A 21393-nucleotide genomic window follows, 5' to 3' on the forward strand; every position below is an offset into this window, starting at 1 on the left:
GCCTAAAGTTATTACAGACAGCAAGCTCACTCCCATTCACTTGAGCAGTGTTTCTTTTGCCAGAGAAGATAAGCGAATTTACTTTTCCACATGTCTATCCCCGAGGTAATCATCTGACTACCTAACATTTAATCAGAATCTTTAAATATGTCATGAAAAGTAACTGTCGTGTAAAAATCTTAAATCGTCGTGGTGCATTATGGACATGATTGAGCGCAGTAACGTTAGTAGGTTTCGGACAACACAACAAGCTGCTATCTATCTATCTATCTATCTATCTATCTATCTATCTATCTATCTATCTATCTATCTATCTATCTATCTATCTATCTATCTATCTATCTATCTATCTATCTATCTATCTATCTATCTATCTATCTATCTATCTATCTATCTATCTATCTATCTATCTATCCTCATTCGAACAATTCAGATGAATCGATTCAGTAAAATGAATGAATTCTCTTCCGCTACTAAGCAACCAGTCCAAACACAACGTGCTACTGTTGCCTGGATACATGTGTTTGGCTCCAAAAGCCAGCAGCATTTTCGACTCATTTTTACTCTACAAGTTATCACAATGGCAGAAGACGCGCAAGAAGTCCCTCAAATCGCATTAGTGGCTGTTATTGGTTTTAATGGTAAGGTAAACGATAACTTTATTGCATTTGACTATTTGATCTGCATTACAGTACTCACGCTATTTTCTAATATGTAATTTAGCGGTACCGAAACATCAACATCTACATTGTTGATACATTTATACAGGTCATGTGTTTTCTGGACTTAAAGTGCACCCAGACAAAGAACATCTCATTTATCCTCTTGGCTGCACTGTTATTATTAAGAGTCTGAGAAGTGGAAGACAAACTTTCCTCCATGGCCACACGAACAACGTCTCTTGCATATCTGTGTCCAAAAGTGGACGCTATATTGCATCTGGACAGGTCACGTTCATGGGCTTTAAGGTGAGCTGCTGCAATAATAGTGGAAAATAACGCTATTTACACAATGTCCCCTTAGTACTCCATTCTATAGTTTTTTTAAAATAAGATGAGTATTTCTCACTACAGGCTGATGTTATTATCTGGGACTATGAGAAGAAGGAAATTTATGCCCGTCTTGTGCTACACAAAGCCAGAGTTGAAGATCTCAGCTTCTCCCCAAATGATAAGTATCTGGTATCTTTGGGAGGACAGGATGATGGCAGGTAAAATCTTGAATTGATATTTCCCATATTTTGATGTTTCTTAGCTCAAAATATCGTTTAGTGTTGCTTAATTAAACAAGTTCTACATCTATATTATGGTTTAATCTAACTGTACAATAGAAATGATTTTCTTAGCATGTTTACTTGATGGTTTTAGTATCGTAGTGTGGAACATTGAGAGTAAGGAGGCAATATGTGGCAGTCCTGCTTCAGCACAGAGTGCTGGTCACTGCCTCATCATCGAATACACCAACCTGAACGATGAAATCTTTGTCTCTGCTGGAAAGTAAGTCCAAATTTATGGTAATAATCATTCATGCAAGAATCATTTCCATTTCCATTTGGATCAAAAACAAATTTTTATAGTATAATGGTTCACACTTAATCTCACATTAAATAAAAATATACACAACCAGTCAAAAGTTTTGATTTGATTGGTTTTTAAAGAAGTCTCTTCTGCTCACCAAGCCTGCATTTATTTGATCCAAAGCACAGCAAAAACAGTAACATTTTGAAATATGTTTACTATTTAAAACAACCCTTTTCTATTGAATATATTATAAAAGTAATTTATTCCTGTGGTTTTAAAGTTGAAGTTTTAGCATCATTATTCCAGTCACAAGATCCTTCAGAAATCATTCTAATATTCTGATTTAATATTTTTTATTATTGTTATGTTGAAAACAGCTGAGTATAATTTTTTTCAGGTTTCCTTGATCAAAAAGACAGTTCAGAAAAAAACAGTAACATTTTGAAATATTTTTACTATTTAAAATAACCATTTTCTATTGAATATATTTTAAAATGTAATTTATTCCTGTGGTTTCAAAGTTACATTTTTAGCATCATTATTCCAGTCACATGATCCTTCAGAAATCATTCTAATATTCTAATTTGCAGCTCTTTTTTTTATTATTATTATTATGTTGAAAACAGCTGAGTAAAATTTTTTCAGGTTTCCTTTATGAAAGAAAGTTCAGAATAACAGCATTTATCTAAAAACAGAAATATTTTGTAATATTATCAGTGTCTTTAACATCACTTCTGATCAATTTAAAGCATCTTTGCAAAATAAAAGTAAAAAGAAAAATAAATATATATATACATAACCGACTCCAAGCTTTTGAACAGTATAGTGTGTTACAAATGTTTTTTTATTTCAGATAAATGCTAATCTTTGGATCTTTCTGTTCATCAAAGAATCCTGAAAAAATGTACTCAACTTTAAATATTGTAATCATAATAATAATGTTTCTTGAACAGCAGATAAGCATATTAGAATGATTTCTGAAAGATCATGTGACACTGATGACTGGAGTAATGGTGCTGAAAATGTAGCTTTGATCACAGGAATAAATTAAATTTTAAAATATATTCAAATAGAAAAAAGTTATTTTAAATAGCAAAAATATTTCAAAACTTTACTGTTTTTGCTCTGCTTGGGATCAAATAAATGCAGGCTTGGGGAGCAGAAGAGACTTCTTTAAAAAAACAAACAATCTTACTGTTCAAAAACTTTTGACTGGTAGTGTAAGGTCTATTATGCAAAAACAGCAATATTTTAAAATATTATTATATTACAATTAAAATACCAATTTCAATGCTATTTTAATATATTTTAAAATGTAATTTATTCCTGTGATGGCAAAGCTGAATTTTCAACAGCCTTTCCATATTTCAGTGTCACATGATCCTTTAGAAATAATTCTAATATTCTGATTTAAATAAATAATCACTGGAACATTACAATTAATGGCATTAATGGGTTGAAAATAAAATATAATGTAATTTTTAATATATAATTTTAATATAATTTTTAAAATATAACTTTTACCACTTTAATAAAGCAAAAATGTACTGCACTGTCAGTAACGTATAACCTATACTATTAAAATAATCTAACATGCCCTTTACACATTTGTGCGCTTATATAATATGATTATATAATATTTATATGATATAATACATGTATTTTAGAGTCAGTTGGTAAATATATACTACGAATAGATAGTGTGTTTAAAATAAAGTGCTGATTACTTTCTGCAAATGTTAATTTAATGTGTTTTTTCAAGTGGAACTCTGCGTGTGTGGGAGCTTGATTTGCTCAACAGAAAGATCCGGCCCACAGAATGTCAGACTGGACAGCTCAAGAGAATTGTCAAATGTCTAGAGGTGAGTAAGAATGACTGTTACTGCCGGTTCTGGTTCTCTCATTCTTACCTGCTCATGCCTTGGATGAATGGTATATAGAACATGAATCAGCTTAAATGTTTTCCCTGCCTTGCAGATCCCAGATGACGATCATTATTTCTACTGCGGAACTACTAGTGGGGATATTCTAAAAGTGAACCTGAAAACAAGGTTGCTCAACAGCTGCGGCCCTGTTAAACAAAAATTCAGCAAGGTGAGTCATCAGTTCTTTTTTTCTTTTTTTTTCTTCAAGAAGTTACGTTTCTGTTATATGCACAGGATATAATCATTCACAGAAAATGACATTACTTTTAGTCTCATTTATGTTTCATTCAATTTTGCTCTTATTTATTGCACTACACAGCCCAAAGAACATGAGTTTACAGAGACGCACAAACTAAGTTGAACAACAAGTCTGAACAAAACTTTTTTTGGGTAACCTTTTGGGGAAAATGTCATTTCACATCGCAAGCGCTTTTTCTTGTTGTTCCAGGGAGTGAACACTCTTAAAGTCTTGAAGACTGGTGATATTTTAGTTGGATCAGGAGATGGGACGTTGTCTTTGTGCTCAGGAGGGAATTTCAAAACCATTAAGTATGTAACAACCCTTGTTTCCTCTTCTTTATTCTTTCTTTTGCTCTTTGTTTTCTTCCTTTGTTATTTGTTATGGTTAACTAATAATTTGTAACAGGTGTGTTCAGTTGGAGGGAGGGGTGACATCAGTGACCCTGCGTGGAGATGGACAGCAGTTCTACGTCGGGACAGAAGCTGCACAAATCTACAGTTTAGGCTACACTGACTTCAAACCAGAACTCATTGCTACAAATCATAATAGTGCTGTAAAGGACGTGGCTTTTCCTTTGTGAGTGATACTCCCTTCTGCCACTTGAGGGAGACATAAGCTTTATGTTGGAGCCCTTATTTAAAAAAAAAGCATTGACTCTCTATCTGTTTTCTTCAACTCTCTTGTACTCCCAACAGTGGGACGTCAGAGCTCTTTGCCACCTGTTCACAGAATGATATACGAGTGTGGCATACTGAGACCTCCAAGGAGCTTCTGCGTATCACAGTGCCTAACATAACATGCAACGCTCTGGGCTTTATACAGGATGGCAGGAGCATCTTCAGTGGTCAGTCTCATACAGGATGGTTTGTTGATCAGTATGTGCATTAGAAATGTTACAAACTGTAAATTTAAACTCTATGAAATGGTTTAATTTAATAATAACTATTAATTATTAATATTTTATAATATGTAATACAGTTGAGGTCAAAAGTTTACATACATCTTGCAGAATCTGCAAAATGTTAATTATTTACCAGAATAAGAGGGATCATACAAATTCATGATATTTTTTAGAGAAACTAATAGTTGAATTTATAGTTTGTTTGTGCTGAACAGTTAAACTGCACACTGTTCTTAAGAAAAATCCTTCAGGTCCCACAAATTCTTTGGTTTTTCAGCATTTTTGTGTATTTGAACCCTTTCCAACAATGACTGTATAATTTTGAGATCCATATTTTCACACTGAGGACAACTGAGGGACTCATATGCAGCTGTTATAGAAGTTTCAAACGCTCACTGATGCTCCAGGAGGAAAAATTATGCATTAAGAGCCAGGTGTGTAAACTTTTGACACAATGAACAATGAAAATTTTTACATTTTTCTTATTTTGCCTAAATATCTTTTTTTTTTTCATTTAGTACTGCCATTCAGAAGCTACAGAAGATACTTACATGTTTCCCAGATAACAAAATAAGTTAAATTGACCCTGATGTTCAAATTCAAAAGTTTTCACCCCCAGCTCTTAATGCATCATGTTTCCTTCTGAAGCATCAGTGAGCATTTGAACCTTATGTAATAGTTGCATATGAGTCCCTCGGTTGTCCTCAGAGTGTAAAGATGGATCTCAAAATCATACAGTCATTGTTGGAAAGTGTTCAAATACACAAAAATGCTGAAAAACCAAATAATGTGTGGGACCTGAAGGATTTTTCTGAAGGACAGTGGGACTCATGAAAAAACTATCACTAAAAAAACAAACAAAACAAAACAAAAAAATCATGGATCATTCAGGTAACAACAGAATTAAGATTCAAGCGTTCATAAATTAAACTGTTTTCTCTTGTGGACTATATGATAAATCTTTAATTGATAACTTGTTTTTCTCAGCTTGGAATGATGGGAAGATCCGCGTGTTCACCCCAGAGAGTGGGAAGCTGAGGCTGATAATTCATAATGCCCACAGTATGGAAGTGACTGCCATAGCAGCAACCAATGACTGCAAGAGGATTGTCAGCGGAGGGGGAGAAGGACAGGTACAGAACATCAGATACACATCAAAAACTTACTTTTGAGAGCTGTGCTCCTGTTTTGGAATAAACACTGTACATTACTGCACAAAAAGAAAAAAAAAGCCTTTTTTAATATTTACGCAGTTTAATTAATAGTAAAATTCCATCAAATTGAAGTTAATAATCCTTACGTATTTTAACGTAATAATTGATTAAAGATTGTTCAGTTATTCAATTAAAATTAGAGATGTCAAATTGATTAATCGTGATTAATCACATTCAAAATAAAAGTTTGTTTACATATTATATGCGTGTGTACTCTGTGTATACTGTTCAAACTTTTTTGATTTTAATCATTTTTAAAGAAGTCTCTTATGATCATTAAGGCTGCATTTATTTGATCAAAAATACAGAAAAACCACAGTTATATTTTGAAATATTATTGCAATTTAAAATACTGGTTTTCTATTTTAATGTACTTATAATAAATAAGTACATATAATTTATTCCTGTGATGCACAACTGAATTTTCAACATCATTACTCCAGTCTTCAGTGTCACATGATCCTTTATAAACCATTCTAATGTGGTGATTTATTACCAATGTTGGAAACAGTTGTGATGCTTCATATTTTTTGAAACCTCTTTCTATTTTTTGATGAATAAAAAGTTGAAAAGAACAGCATTTAACCAAAAATAAAAGTCTTTACTATCCCTTTGCATCAATTTAACACATCCTTGCTGAATAAAAATATTAATTTCTTTAAAAAAAGAAAGAAAAATAAATGTGTGTGTGTGTGTGTGTGTGTGTGTGTGTGTGAGTGTGTAAATGTGTGTATAAATATACACAGTATACACACACACATTATGTAAACACAAAATTTTATTTTGGATGTGAGTAATCGCAATTAATCAATTTGACATATGTAAGGATTATTCTATTCAATTTGATGAAATCTTACTGTTAATTAAATTGTGTAAATCTTAAAAAAAACGGCTTAACATTTTTTGTGTGTTGTGTACATTATCCCACCTACCAAATACATAATCATAAAATAAACATATTTGATTGTGCTGAATTTATTTATTTACTGAGCATCCAGAGCATAAAAAGCATCCAGAGTGCCACAAGAAACTAGCACAACTACATTAATGTTCAAAAGTTTGTGGTCAGTAAGTTTTTTTTTTTTTTTTTCTAGAAATTCTTTTGATAACACTTTAGTACAGGGAACAGTTCTCACTATTAACTAGTTGCTTATTAGCATGCCTATTAATAACATATTGGCTGTTTATTAGTACATATAAAGCATTTATTCTGCATGACTATATTCTACATCCCTAATCCTACCCAATACCTGAACTCAACAACTACCTTACTATTAATAAGCAGCAAATTAGGAGTTTATTGAGGCAAAAGTCATAGTTAATGGTGTGGTAATGGCGAGAATTGGACCTTAAAATAAAGTGTGACCGGAAGGCTTTTTAAATGTTTTTAAAAGAAGTATTTTATTTTTACCAAAGCGTATTTATTTGATCAAAAATACAGTAAAAACTATTCTACTGTGACATTCTATGAATATATTGTTCTATTCATCAAATAATTCTGGAAAAAAATAAAAACTAAATCCAAAAAATATAAAGCAGAACAACTGTTTTCAACATGGGTAATAATAAGAAATGTTTCAGCAAATTAGAATGATTTCTGAAGGATAATGCGACACTAAAGACTGGAGCAATGGAAAATTCCGCTTTTCCATTACATAATTAAATAAATTTTAAAATATATAAAAAATATATTTAAAAAATAGTAGAAAATACTTATTTTAAATTGTTATAATGTCACAGTAGTATTGTTTTTACTGTTTTTTGATCAAATAAATATGCTTTGGTAAACATAAATTACTATATATAATAAACATATTAAAAAAGCCTTTCGGTCAAACTTTATTTAAAGGTCCAATTCTCCATTAACTACGATTTTTGCCTCAATAAACTCCTAAGTTGCTGCTTATAAATAGTTGTTAAGTTTAGGTATTTGGTAGGATTAGGGATGTAGAATATGGTCATGCAGAATATGTGCTTTATAAGTACTAATAAACAGCTAATATTTTAATAATAAGCAGGCTAATAAGCAACTAGTTAATAGTGAGAATTGGTCCTTATCCACCCTATATGTGACCCTGGACCACAAAACCAGTCATAAGGTTAAATTTTACAAAACTGAGATGTATGCATCATATGAAAGTTCAATAAATAAGCTTTCTATTGATATATGTGACCCTGGACCACAAAACCAGTCTTAAGTCGCTGGGGTATATTTGTAGCAATAGCCAAAAATACATTGTATGGGTCAAAATTATTGATTTTTCTTTTATGCCAAAAATCATTAGGAAATTCAGTAAAGCTGATGTTCCATGAAGATTTTTTGTAAAATTCCTACTGTAAATATATCAAAATGTAATTTTTGATTAGTAATATGCATTGTTAAGAACTTAATTTGGACAACTTTAAAGGTGATTTTCTCAGTGTTTAGATTTTTTTGCACCCTCAGATTTCAGATTTTCAAATAGATGTATCTCGGCCAAATATTGTCCTATCCTAACAAACCATATATCAATCGAAAGCTTATTTATTGAGCTTTCATATGATGTATACATCTCAGTTTTGTAAAATTTAACCTTATGACTGGTTTTGTGGTCCAGAGTCACATATGGTTTGTTAGGATAGGACAATATTTGGAACATGATCTTTACTCAATTTCCTAATGATTTTTGGCATAAAAGAAAAATCAATAATTTTGACCCATTCAATATATTTTTGGCTGTTGCTACAAATATACCCCAGCAACTTAAGACTGGTTTTGTGGTCCAGGGTCACATATTTGCAAGACTTCTGGTTCTTTAGCCACTGTAGAGAAACAATACAACTGTTTGCACTACAAACTAGTGTGTTCATAATTAAGATAGTGCATTAAAATAATATGGTAGGACACACCACTTTGCAATATCAAACCGCAATACTAGCTGTTTTATGAAGTTAAATATAGATGACACTGGAAGCCATACACATTAAATTTACAAATGGCCATGCCCGTTTTTACGGGAAAAATAAGGTGGATACTAAAGTGTTACCAGTCTTTCTGACTCCAAACCTTTTAACATTAGCATGTGTAAGAAATCAGTTAACTTGGTCAAATATACAGTTTAGCTTTTATTATATAACCACATGTGTCAGAATGGCACAGTTGGCCAGTCAGAATTAAATTCTAAGCAGCCATGTAAAAAGTAAAGTTAGTTTTTTTGTGGAATGCAGAATGAATGTATACTTTGATGTCTTTCTGTACTAAAGGTGAGAGTATGGGAGATATTCCAGAACTCATATCGACTCATTGAGACCATGAAGGAGCACAAAGCCACGGTTAACTGCATTAAGATCAAGAGTAACGACAAGGAGTGTGTGACGGCCAGCTCTGATGGAGCTTGCATCATCTGGGACCTGGTGTGAGTTTCAAGAGCATCAAAACATAGACATTTAATGTAAACATACTGAGCGAACGGTCTTTCCCCTTAAGTTATTCCTCTGTGTCAAGTTAAACCAACCACTTTAACATGAACCAAACATTCAGACATTTGCTTTGTAAAAGAAAAAACATAACCATATCTGTCTGTGTTCTTCTCATTTCCCATCCAGGAGGTTTGTGAGGAATCAAATGGTCTTGTCCAACACCCTGTTCAGTGTTGTATGCTACCACCCCGAGGAATTCCAGATCATCACCAGTGGCACTGACAGAAAGGTACAAGACTAGACTGATCTAGACTGATGTACTGGCATGTGTTTGAGAGAAATGTGGCCAGAAACACAGAGTGACAGATAGGTGAGAGAGCAGACACAAAGAAAAAAACAGAGATGGATACTGTGTGCACAACAACAAGCTGACAGAAAGCTCTCCCAGTCTCCCGTGGATGTAGTAGGATCCGCTCATTCTGCTCTGTGCCAAATAGTCCATCTGCTAGTCTTAGGGCACAGCATCAGTGTCCATTTAAAGACCACAGTTTATTAGCATACGCATGTGCTGCTGTGTATTAAACATATGTTCCTCACACAGGAAAAAAGGAAAGAATGATACCCTTACTAGTGGTGTTGTTCTGTTTTATTTTAAGATCTTATATTTTTAGTAAGTAGCACAGTTTTTGTCAACAACGGTATTAAAGGAAAGTGTGTAACATTTTGATTAAAGATTTGCTGCAGTTGGACAAAGAACAAACCCTTTGGTTTAAATTTACCGTCTAATAGCAGTAATTAATAATACTCCAGGCTCTAGCCAAACAAACACAAATGCATGTCTATTGATGTCCAGAAAAAGCAGCCAAGTCCAGCACAGTAGGTACAGTACTTGAAAAGACACAATGCTGGGGTCATGCCGGAAACCCAATGCTGGCACAAAGCCTGCTGGGACAGAGCCATTTCAATGAGGCGTACCAGACCTGCCCTGTCTGCAGTTCCAACAGTGCTCATACCTTTTAAAACTTGATTGAATTATTCTGTCATAATTCAACATTCAATTTTCTCTTATTTTTGAATTTGCTTTCAGCACAGCATCATAAGTATGAGGTTTGACACATTCTAATACACAGTCGTGGCCAAAAGTTTTGAGAATGACACAAATATTAGTTTTCACAAAGTTTGCTGCTAAACTGCTTTTAGATCTTTGTTTCAGTTGTTTCTGTGATGTACTGAAATATAATTACAAGCACTTCATACGTTTCAAAGGCTTTTATCGACAATTACATGACATTTATGCAAAGAGTCAGTATTTGCAGCGTTGGCCCTTCTTGTTCAGGACCTCTGCAATTCGACTGGGCATGCTCTCAATCAACTTCTGGGACAAATCCTGACTGATAGCAACCCATTCTTTCATAATCACTTCTTGGAGTTTGTCAGAATTAGTGGGTTTTTGTTTGTCCACCCGCCTCTTGAGGATTGACCACAAGTTCTCAATGGGATTAAGATCTGGGGAGTTTCCAGGCCATAGACCCAAAATTTCAACGTTTTGGTCCCCGAGCCACTTAGTTATCACTTTTGCCTTATGGCACGGTGCTCCATCGTGCTGGAAAATGCATTGTTCTTCACCAAACTGTTGTTGGATTGTTGGAAGAAGTTGCTGTTGGAGGCTGTTTTGGTACCATTCTTTATTCAGGGCTGTGTTTTTGGGCAAAATTGTGAGTGAGCCCACTGCCTTGGATGAGAAGCAACCCCACACATGAATGGTCTCAGGATGCATTACTGTTGGCATGACACAGGACTGATGGTAGCGCTCACCTTTTCTTCTCCGGACAAGCCTTTTTCCAGATGCCCCAAACAATCGGAAAGAGGCTTCATCGGAGAATATGACTTTGCCCCAGTCCTCAGCAGTCCATTCGCCATACTTTTTGCAGAAGATCAATCTGTCCCTGATGTTTGTTTTGGAGAGAAGTGGCTTCTTTGCTGCCCTTCTTGACAGCAGGCCATCTTCCAAAAGTCTTGGCCTCACTGTGCGTGCAGATGCGCTCACACCTGCCTGCTGCCATTCCTGAGCAAGCTCTGCACTGGTGGCACTCCGATCCCGCAGCTGAATCCTCTTTAGGAGACAATCCTGGCGCTTGCTGGGCGCCCTGAAGCCTTCTTAACAAGAATTGAACCTCTTTCCTTGAAGTTCTTGATGATCCTATAAATTGTTGATTTAGGTGCAATCTTAGTAGCCACAATATCCTTGCCTGTGAAGCCATTTTTATGCAACGCAATGATGGCTGCACGCGTTTCTTTGCAGGTCACCATGGTTAACAATGGAAGAACAATGATTTCAAGCATCACCCTCCTTTTAACATGTCAAGTCTGCCATTCTAACCCAATCAGCCTGACATAATGATCTCCAGCCTTGTGCTCGTCAACATTCTCACCTCAGTTAACAAGACGATTACTGAAATGATCTCAGCAGGTCCTTTAATGACAGCAATGAAATGCAGTGGAAAGTTTTTTTCGGGATTAAGTTAATTTTCATGGCAAAGAAGGACTATGCAATTCATCTGATCACTCTTCATAACATTCTGGAGTATATGCAAATTGCTATTATAAAAACTTAAGCAGCAACTTTTCTAATTTCCAATGTTTATGTAATTCTCAAAACTTTTGGCCACGACTGTATATATTAATGAATGAAAACCATTCAGAATTAAACATTTTCTTGTTTTTTTCCTTTTTTTAAATGAAATCCAATTATCAAAAAAGGGAAAGCCATGTCATAACAGTGAACATCTCCATTACTGCTGAAATGCAATCGGTGGTCTACAGAAATTAGATTTATGTAATATCTGTTGTATATTGGTTCAGATACAGCAGCCCAAGACAAAGAACAACTGAAAGCTTAGACTCTTTTTTATGTTGCACTATAGCAAATTACATTTTGATATATTTCTGCTGCGATTATATCAGTTCTGGTCTGAATGCATGTGGAGAAATTACATTGTCTTTCTCTGTTTTTTAATTATTAGGGGTTCAAGCGCATAGTGCTGTAACCCTATTGTAATTGTTAGAATGGCCAAGGATCAGCCATCTCTATGTAAAACTGATTGTGCAGACCAAACCGTAAGTCGTAGAGACTTGAAACTTGGAGGGATGGTATTACTCACACCAACAACTTCACCAAGGCTCACTCCAATTGGCCTGACGGGGGCGCTACAGGGATAAAAAGTACGAAATCGCTCATAACTCCTAAAAGGTCAGTAGCAGGCTCAAGTGTCTTATGTCATTGGAATGCGGATGCCTTTAGACATTTTGGGGTATTTTGGATTTTTTGAAAAAAATAATTTTGCAAGCTAGTCCTAAGTTTTCCATCCAATCGGAACAAACACATTCTTTGGAGAGTCAATATCAATAACTATCAAAAAAAAAAAGTTTAACTTTCAACACCCCATCACAAAGGGATGCCAAAACGTTCAAAAGGGGCAGGACTACTTTTAGTAAAATGTCTATAACTATCTTCTCCAAACTCCAAAGCACCAGAGACTGACTGACAGAGCTCAATCAGTCACAGAAAAAAAAGCCAAGCTTTAAGAGGGAAAAAACATAAAAAATGGCTATAACTATATAACTAGTTTGTCCTATCAACTTGAAAATGGCTGTGCACAGTCATGGTCCAAAGTGCTACAAGTGTCTATAAGGACATTTGCATATCTAAAAAAAAAAAACATGGCCACCAATGGCCGAAGAAGTTTGAGCACCTTTAACGGTGGCCGATTGGAATGAAACTTGGTGGGCCTGTTTGACTAATGCCCCAAAGGTCTCTGAGAAATTTGAAAGAAATCGGCCACTAGGGTGGAAACGATTGTACATTGTGTGGTTTTTTGCACATACACGCAATATCTGTATCATAAGATAGTACTCCTCATTCCACAAACTAGTCCTAGGTGTTTCACTCAATCTGGAAAAACACACTTAAGTACAATTCTCTGGACTCTCTAGATCAATAATTATATATATATATATATATATATATATATATATATATATATATATAAAAGCTATTATGCGGTGGTTTGAAAAGGGGCCTGTCCAAATCCTATAAAGCGTAAAGGAAAGCTCAAAACTTCACGAAACCTGCTGAGCATATGCAACAGATGATTTAATGGTGCCTTAATGGTGCTTAAATGCTTTAAAGCTCTTGAACCCCAGGAATCGCTGCTTGCAGCTATATTTATTTTAATTGTTGCTCTCTTACTCTACCTATATTGAATTCTGGTAACACTGTAAAGTGTTACCAGAATTCAATATAGTGTGGCCGGGCGGAGAACAGCAACAACAAAACAAGAGTTGAGTGAGCCCCGGAGGGTGCGTTTATTGACAGTAGTGAAGCAAAGCAAACAATACGGTGAGTGAAGAGGTGAGGTTGTCTTCCTTGTGGTGCAGGGTGGCTTTCTCCTGGGTGCTGGTGTCTCCAAGTGAGGGTGGCCGGTGCAGGGGGTTGGTGCAAGGACGTGCTTTAACCCCAAAACGTGCAACCCGGAAGTGGGGGACCAAGCGGTCACGGCGACTCTGGAGGAGAAAAGGTACAGCGGTCAGGTAAGTCTCACAGTGCATTGGAGATGTGTCTCACTCTCTGGTTGTGGCAGACTGCTTATAAAGCTGGTTGTGCCGTGACCGATTGGTCCGTGGTGAGTGGATCCAGCTGGTCCTCGTGTGTTGCCAGGGCGACGCTGATTGCTCCTCGGGACGCCCGTCACACTCCCCCCCCCAAGCGACGTCCTGGTCCTGGAGGTAAAAAGATAGAGGGGAGACAGGGGGTGGGTGGGGAGTGACCCCTGACAGACCTGTGTACGCTGCCCAGGACCGAGAGAGCCCGTCGGCGTTGTTGTTGCTGGAACCGGCCCGGTGGCGCACATCGAAGTGGAAGTCCTGGAGCGACAGGAACCACCTTGTGACCCGGGCGTTTGTATCCTTGGCCCGGGCCATCCACTGCAGCGGGGCATGGTCTGTGAAAAGAGTAAATTTGCGGCCTAGCAGATAATACCTGAGCTCCAGGACTGCCCACTTGATGGCGAGCGCTTCTTTCTCCACGGCAGCGTAGTTTCTCTCGGCCCGGGTCAGCTTCCGGCTTATATAGACTATCGGATGCTCCTCTCCCTCCTGGACTTGGGAGAGCACGGCCCCCAATCCCGTGTCTGAAGCATCCGTATGGAGCAGGAAGGGGCAGTTGAAGTCCGGAGCGCGCAGGACTGGCTCCGTAGTTAAGGCCTGTTTGATCCGTTGGAAGGCGCGCTCCGCTTCCGGGGTCCATCGCACCAGCTCAGGCTGCCCCTTCCTGGTCAGGTCTGTCAGAGGGGCGGCTATAGAGGAGAAGCTGGGGATGAAGCAGCGGTAGTAGCCAGCCAACCCCAGGAAGGCCCGTACCTGGGTCTTGTTGCGTGGCGTTGGTGCCTCCAGGATCGCCTTTACCTTGTCCTCTTGGGGTTTCACAAGGCCTCTCCCGACTCGGTAACCCAGGTACCGGGCTTCTTCTAAGGCAAGGTGGCATTTGCGGGGGTTGGCTGTTAGTCCAGCCCGACGGAGCTCGGACAGCACCCTCCGGAGCCGATCCAGGTGGTCCTCCCATGCCTCCGAGTGGATGACCACGTCGTCCAGGTAGGCCGCAGCGTAGCTCTGGTGGGGCCGGAGGATCACATCCATGAGGCGCTGAAACGTCGCTGGAGCGCCGTGTAGGCCGAAGGGAAGGGTCCGGTACTGCCAGTGCCCCGACGGAGTGGAGAAGGCGGTTTTGGGCCTGGCATCCGCGGAGAGGGGGACCTGCCAATACCCCTTGGTCAGGTCCAGGGTGGTGATGTACCGGGCCCTTCCCAGGCGCTCCAGGAGTTCATCCACCCGGGGCATGGGGTAACTGTCGAACTCCGAGACTTCGTTGAGGCGTCGATAGTCGTTGCAGAACCTGAGGGTGCCGTCTGGCTTCGGGACCAGGACTATCGGGCTGGACCAGGGGCTCCGAGAGGGCTCAATGATCCCCAGCTTGAGCATCTTCTGGACTTCCTCCTCTATAGCCTGCCGGCGGGCCTCGGGGACTCGATAGGGCCGTTGCCGGACGATGACGCCAGGAGGAGTGCGGATGTCGTGGGAGAGGACGTTAGTCTGGCCGGGGCTGTCGGAGAATACGTCCAGGAACTGACCGACCAGGTGCCGCAGCTCCGTCTTCTGGGTGGCCGACAGATGGGGGTTGATGTCTACAACCGCGGGTTCTGTGACGGCGAGGGCGACGGCTTGGTCCCTATCTCCAATCCACTTCTTAAGTAAGTTGATGTGGTACAGCTGCAGGGGCCGTCTTCGGCCAGGCTGTCTCACCCGATAGTTAACAGGGCCTACCCTCTCCTCCACGGTAAACGGCCCCTGCCACTGGGCGAGGAATTTGCAGGCGGCGTTCGGGACCAAGACCATCACCCTGTCTCCAGGCTGGAACTCCCGCGGTTGGGCCGGCCGATTATAATGGCGTTGCTGGGCTTGTTGGGACTTCACCAGGTGCTCCCGGACTAATGGCATGACTCTGTCGATCTTGCTTCTCATATCCTGCACGTGCTCGACCACAGTGCGGTAGACGGCCGGCTGCTGCTCCCAGGCTTCTCGGGCTACGTCGAGGAGACCACGAGGCTGGCGGCCGAACAGGAGTTCGAAGGGCGTGAAGCCGGTGGAGGCTTGGGGAACCTCCCGGATGCCGAAGAGAACGTATGGTAGGAGCAGATCCCAGTCCTTCTTGTCTTCGGCCGCCACCCTCCGGAGCATTTGTTTCAGGGTCTGGTTGAATCGCTCGACGAGCCCGTCGGTCTGAGGATGGTAGACCGATGTTTTGATCTGTTTCACCTTCAGCAGCCGGCACAGGTCAGCCATTAGCCGGGACATAAACGGGGTTCCCTGGTCGGTCAGAATCTCCGACGGAATACCCACCCGGCTGGATAGCAGGAAGAGCTCACGGGCGATGGCTTTGGCGGTGGCTTGGCGAAGGGGGACTGCCTCTGGATACCGGGTGGCGTAGTCAACGATGACAAGAATGTGTTCGTGTCCCCGGCCAGACCTCGGCAACGGCCCTACGATGTCCATCCCGATCCGCTCGAAAGGCACCCCGATGATGGGCAAAGGGATCAGAGGACTGGGGGGAGGTTTCCGAGGAGACGTACGTTGGCATTCAGGGCAAGCTTGGCAGAAGCTCTTCACTTGGGCTTCCAGCCCTGGCCAGTGGAACCTGTCCCGGATTCGTTGGGTAGTGTTCTGGGCCCCCAGATGGCCTGCCATAGGGTGAGAGTGGGCGAGCTCCAGGACCATCTCCGTCTTCGACTTCGGCACTACCAAAAGTCGTTTAACCTCCCCCCGTCGCTCCGCGACGCAGTACAACAGGCCATTCCGAACAATGAAATGTGGGAGGGGGTGAGGGGCCGGCAGAATTTCTTGGTCCTCGAGCACTCGGACTTGCCGCCAGCAGTGCTTGAGCCTGTCGTCCTCTTTTTGGGCTTTCCCAAAGTCTCCTCCTCCAGTAACCTGTTGAAACACATCGTGAAACAGATTAGAGCGTTGGCCGGCAGACTCACCCTCTCTCCCACTGTCCGTCGTAAGTAGGCTGGAGCGGCATCCGGACCCCCGCGACGGCGGTGGCCGCGGTTTGCGGCGGCAGCGGACAGGCTGTGTGGTGGAGGCCAAGGCGGCGTCGAGCCCCGGCCAGTCTCTGCCTAGCAGTAGGGGGACAGGTAGGTCCTTCAGCACCCCGACTTCCAGGGTCCATGCCTGTCCATCCTTGTGAAAGGTAAGAAGGTTAGTTTGTACCTGACGCGTGTCTCCATGGACGCAGGTGATCGGCATCAGAGCCTTGGAGGCTGGCCGGGGCCCAAGGGTGGCGGGCCGCACAAGGGAAACTGCGCTACCGGAGTCCAACAGGGCCCGGAAGTGACGTCCTCTGATCCTGACAGTGGCCGTAGGCGCTTCAGGGGGCGTTTTCTGATGAACCACACAGCCTGCCATCCAAGCTTTGATGGGGGTCGACGGCTCTGTGGGCATTGGCTCGTCGCGGGGGCTGGTCGGCCTGTGTACCGGTCGTGGGGTGCCTTCCGGCGGGCGTCGCTCCTGGGGCACCCTCCGGGGGAATGGCTGCGCTCGCTCCCCGAGGTCCCGGTGGTAGGTTGCGTCCGCCAGCTCCACGGCGTCGATCACCTCAGCGATGGTTTTTGGTCCCCGCATACCCGCGGCCTGCCTCATCGAACGGGGTAAAGCTCTCAGCAGCCTATCTACCACCACCCGTTCGGCCACTTGAGCTGGGGAGGGTGAATCTTCCAGTAGCCAGTGTTCGGCTAACCGCATCAGATCAGCGGCCTGGGCGCGGACTGGCAACCTTGCTTTAAACTCCCATTCATGGAAGCGCTGGGCGGCAACGGTTGCAGAGAGGCCGAGACGGCCTAATATTTCTTTTTTTAACTCATTATAATTATTTTGGGAAGACGCTGGTAAGGAAAAATATGCTCGTTGCGCCTCACCAGAAAGCAACGGTGCCAGTGTCGCGGCCCAAATACCTCTCGCCCACCCTTCGGTGCGAGCGAGTGATTCGAACATCTTAAGGTAGGCCTCAATATCATCATTTGCGGTCAGCTTGGGTAGCAAACGGGCAGCGGTGACTCGAGGGTCCGGTAGAGGGATGTTCTGGGCGGCTGGTAAGCGTAATTCGGCCAAATACCCTTGAATGTGGCCGTGTTGCTCGGTAAGCAGTTCGAAACATTGTTGCTGGCGGACGCTAACCTCCGTAAGCTGTTTTACAAGTTCCTCCATCGTTGCGGGGAGGAGCGAGCCTAAAAAGAAAGAAAAAAGACAGCCGGAGGTGAGAGGGGCAACAAAATGGCGGTGTAAACAACGTCTTGTTTGTTGGTGTTCTCAGCCGGCGCTAGGAACGAGCTGCCCGCATTCTCCACCACCTTGTGGCCGGGCGGAGAACAGCAACAACAAAACAAGAGTTGAGTGAGCCCCGGAGGGTGCGTTTATTGACAGTAGTGAAGCAAAGCAAACAATACGGTGAGTGAAGAGGTGAGGTTGTCTTCCTTGTGGTGCAGGGTGGCTTTCTCCTGGGTGCTGGTGTCTCCAAGTGAGGGTGGCCGGTGCAGGGGGTTGGTGCAAGGACGTGCTTTAACCCCAAAACGTGCAACCCGGAAGTGGGGGACCAAGCGGTCACGGCGACTCTGGAGGAGAAAAGGTACAGCGGTCAGGTAAGTCTCACAGTGCATTGGAGATGTGTCTCACTCTCTGGTTGTGGCAGACTGCTTATAAAGCTGGTTGTGCCGTGACCGATTGGTCCGTGGTGAGTGGATCCAGCTGGTCCTCGTGTGTTGCCAGGGCGACGCTGATTGCTCCTCGGGACGCCCGTCACAATAGGTAGAGTAAGAGAGCAACAATTAAAATACGGTTCATTAGTTAACATTAGTTAACTGTATTAGTTAACAAGAATTAACATGAACAATACTTCTACAGCATTTATTAATAGTTAATGTTAATTTCAGCATTTACTCATACATTATTAAAATCTCATGTTGTGCTTGTTACCATTAGTTAATAAACTGTGAACTAACATGAACAAACAATGAACGACTGTATTTATAAATAACTAACATTAACAAAAATTAATAAATAGTTTACTAAATGCATTGGTCATTGTTCGTTCATGTTAGTTAAGATTATAGGATTATATTGTCATTTAATTCAATCAACAATGAGTTTTTATTTTATGTTCACTGTTAAATGAACTAGCCCTGAATAAGACATTTGAAATGCAATCTTTACCATTGAACAGATTGGCTACTGGGAGGTGTATGATGGTTCTGCAATCAGAGAACTCGAGGGCTCCTTGTCGGGAGCCATTAATGGCATGCACATTTGTGAGGACGGAAAATATTTTGTGACTGGTAGGTACCTTCAGTATCTTTCCACATACAGAGTTATTTTACTGAGTCATTCTTCTGTCATATGGCAGATGTAACAATCACAACAGGTGGCACAATAAACAATATAAACACAAGTATTTATAACAGTGCCGAAAAGCATCATTCGCAAAACAGTTGGATAAATGTCTGCTCACCAGGTCTAAATAAACACTTGCAGAATTCAAACTGATCCCAGCAGTTATTTTTAAATGGGTTTCACAGTTTGAGTTGATGAGGTGCTAATCTAACATTTCTGTTTTTAGTGCATATTCATGCTGCTTTTTGCCGTTATAATGCTAAACATCACATCTCTCTTTCAGGTGGAGATGACAAATTACTGAAGCTCTGGCACTATTCTGATGGTGAAGTGACCCACGTTGGCATCGGGCACAGCGGAAGCATCACAAATGTGAGAATCTGTCCCAACAGCAGATATATTGTCAGCACCAGTGCAGATGGAGCTATCCTAAGGTGGAGATACCCACAAACCTCATAGAACCCTAAACAGTGAATAAGATCATCTAATGCAGATCAGTTATACAGTATATTTGAATAGCATCCTTTTCTAAAGATTTAAGACCCAAATAACTAATATTAAAATGGCTGTTAAATATTTTAAGGAGCAAGTACATTTACAATAAATGGTTCTTTGGAATTTATTCACTATATTTGAATTATAATATTACAAATTACAGGAAAACATTTTTGTATAATTGTATTGGGGTAGAACCAGAAAAGACAAATGGCTACCTTCTTCTTGCAAATAATTGTATTGCAAATTAGGTTATGAATTCTTACGAGATTTAAAGGTACCATTAAACAGTCCAATTCCAGTCATTTCACTGAAATAAAGCAGCCTAGAGCCCCAGTTTCAGAGGACTTTTTTGTGAACTGCACTGTCAGCTAATATATCACCTGAGAATCTCCAGAGAGTTGGCGGGGGAGATGTACAGCACGGTGTGAACCCAGCATCTGGATGTGCCTGTCCCAAATTTCCTCTCACCTCCGTGGAACAGCCTCAATAATTAATATCTTAACCCCTAACAGTAAGGATATTCAGCCACATACATTTAAAAAAGGGGTTGCTTTGCTTATTTGGTATGGCCTACACCACAGATTGGACTATCCAATAACTTTCTTGTTGCCAATATAGACATAAAATGACAAAGTCACTAGGCTATCCAATCAGAATTGGTCTTAGTAGTCATATAAACAGTATTTATCTCTTCTGAAGGTAAGGTGTGTGATAAAAAAATATACCTGTCAGAGGATAAACCTGTATAGGGTGTTTGATAAAACAAGAAACATAGGGGAGAGTGTAAATAAATAAATCCGTATTATACAGGTTAAATGAAGTCTGTACAATTTTCACAACTGTGGTATAATTGTTTATGAACCTCAAAGTATTTATCATAACCTAGCCCCCCCCAAGACCCCCATTGTCCACAATAACATTGGAAGGCCCCATGACTTTTCCAATTGTTGTAATTTACAGGAAACAAACAAACAAATAAATAAATAATAATAATAATAAAATATTATTATTTTTAAGAGCTTGCCATAAATAGAAAATTGTATATTCATAATTGTATATTCAGTTATGTAGTTTTAGAATTAAGGATTTTATTATTATTATTTTTTTTTAATTAGGCTTTTTCAAGATGGCAAGAAAGAAGTTGCGGAAATGGTTCATTAAAATAAGAAACATCTCAATTTTTATTTGTTTTGGCTTATTTTAAATCATTTTAAGTTATCTTGGTTAAGATTCCTGGTTGAGAGTCAATCATTTACACATGCAAGGTTATTTTTTCTTTTATTTTTAATGAATAAGTGAAATGAATGATTCTCAGATTACTAAACATCAACTACATACACACACACACACACACACACACACACACACACACACACACACACACACACACACACACACACACACACACACACACACACACACACACACACACACACACACACACACACAATGTTCTGATATTAGTGAAGTGAATCATAACCTCATTAATACAATTAGACTCATTTGTATAAGTGACTTGAACTACATATTGCAGTTCCTCACATTCCTGTATGTTATTGTGAAGGTTGTGAATGGTCGTCTAAACTGCAGCATAATGGTTTGAAAGAGCGAGTTCATTTAGATTATGTGGTTATGTGTTTACAGGAATATTCCAATAGTTTGTAAAATCTTTTAAAGAAGGCTTAATCTAAATGCGGAC

General features: G+C 40.5%; 1 protein-coding gene across 1 annotated transcript; it reads left to right on the forward strand.

Moving 5' to 3' along the window:
• The first annotated feature begins 580 nt into the window (after positions 1-580).
• Positions 581-19954, forward strand: cfap52 (cilia and flagella associated protein 52). The gene is made up of 14 exons (XM_073852650.1): positions 581-641; positions 769-968; positions 1074-1210; positions 1368-1496; positions 3283-3382; positions 3498-3614; positions 3894-3994; positions 4092-4262; positions 4382-4530; positions 5575-5720; positions 9045-9196; positions 9387-9489; positions 19030-19141; positions 19480-19954. Exons 1-14 carry the CDS (start codon positions 581-583, stop codon positions 19653-19655), a joined length of 1854 nt encoding a protein of 617 aa, XP_073708751.1. The 3' UTR covers positions 19656-19954.
• The last annotated feature ends 1439 nt before the right edge of the window (positions 19955-21393 follow it).

The sequence above is a fragment of the Garra rufa genome, chromosome 12, assembly GCF_049309525.1.
Source record: "Garra rufa chromosome 12, GarRuf1.0, whole genome shotgun sequence".
Taxonomy (NCBI): domain Eukaryota; kingdom Metazoa; phylum Chordata; class Actinopteri; order Cypriniformes; family Cyprinidae; genus Garra; species Garra rufa.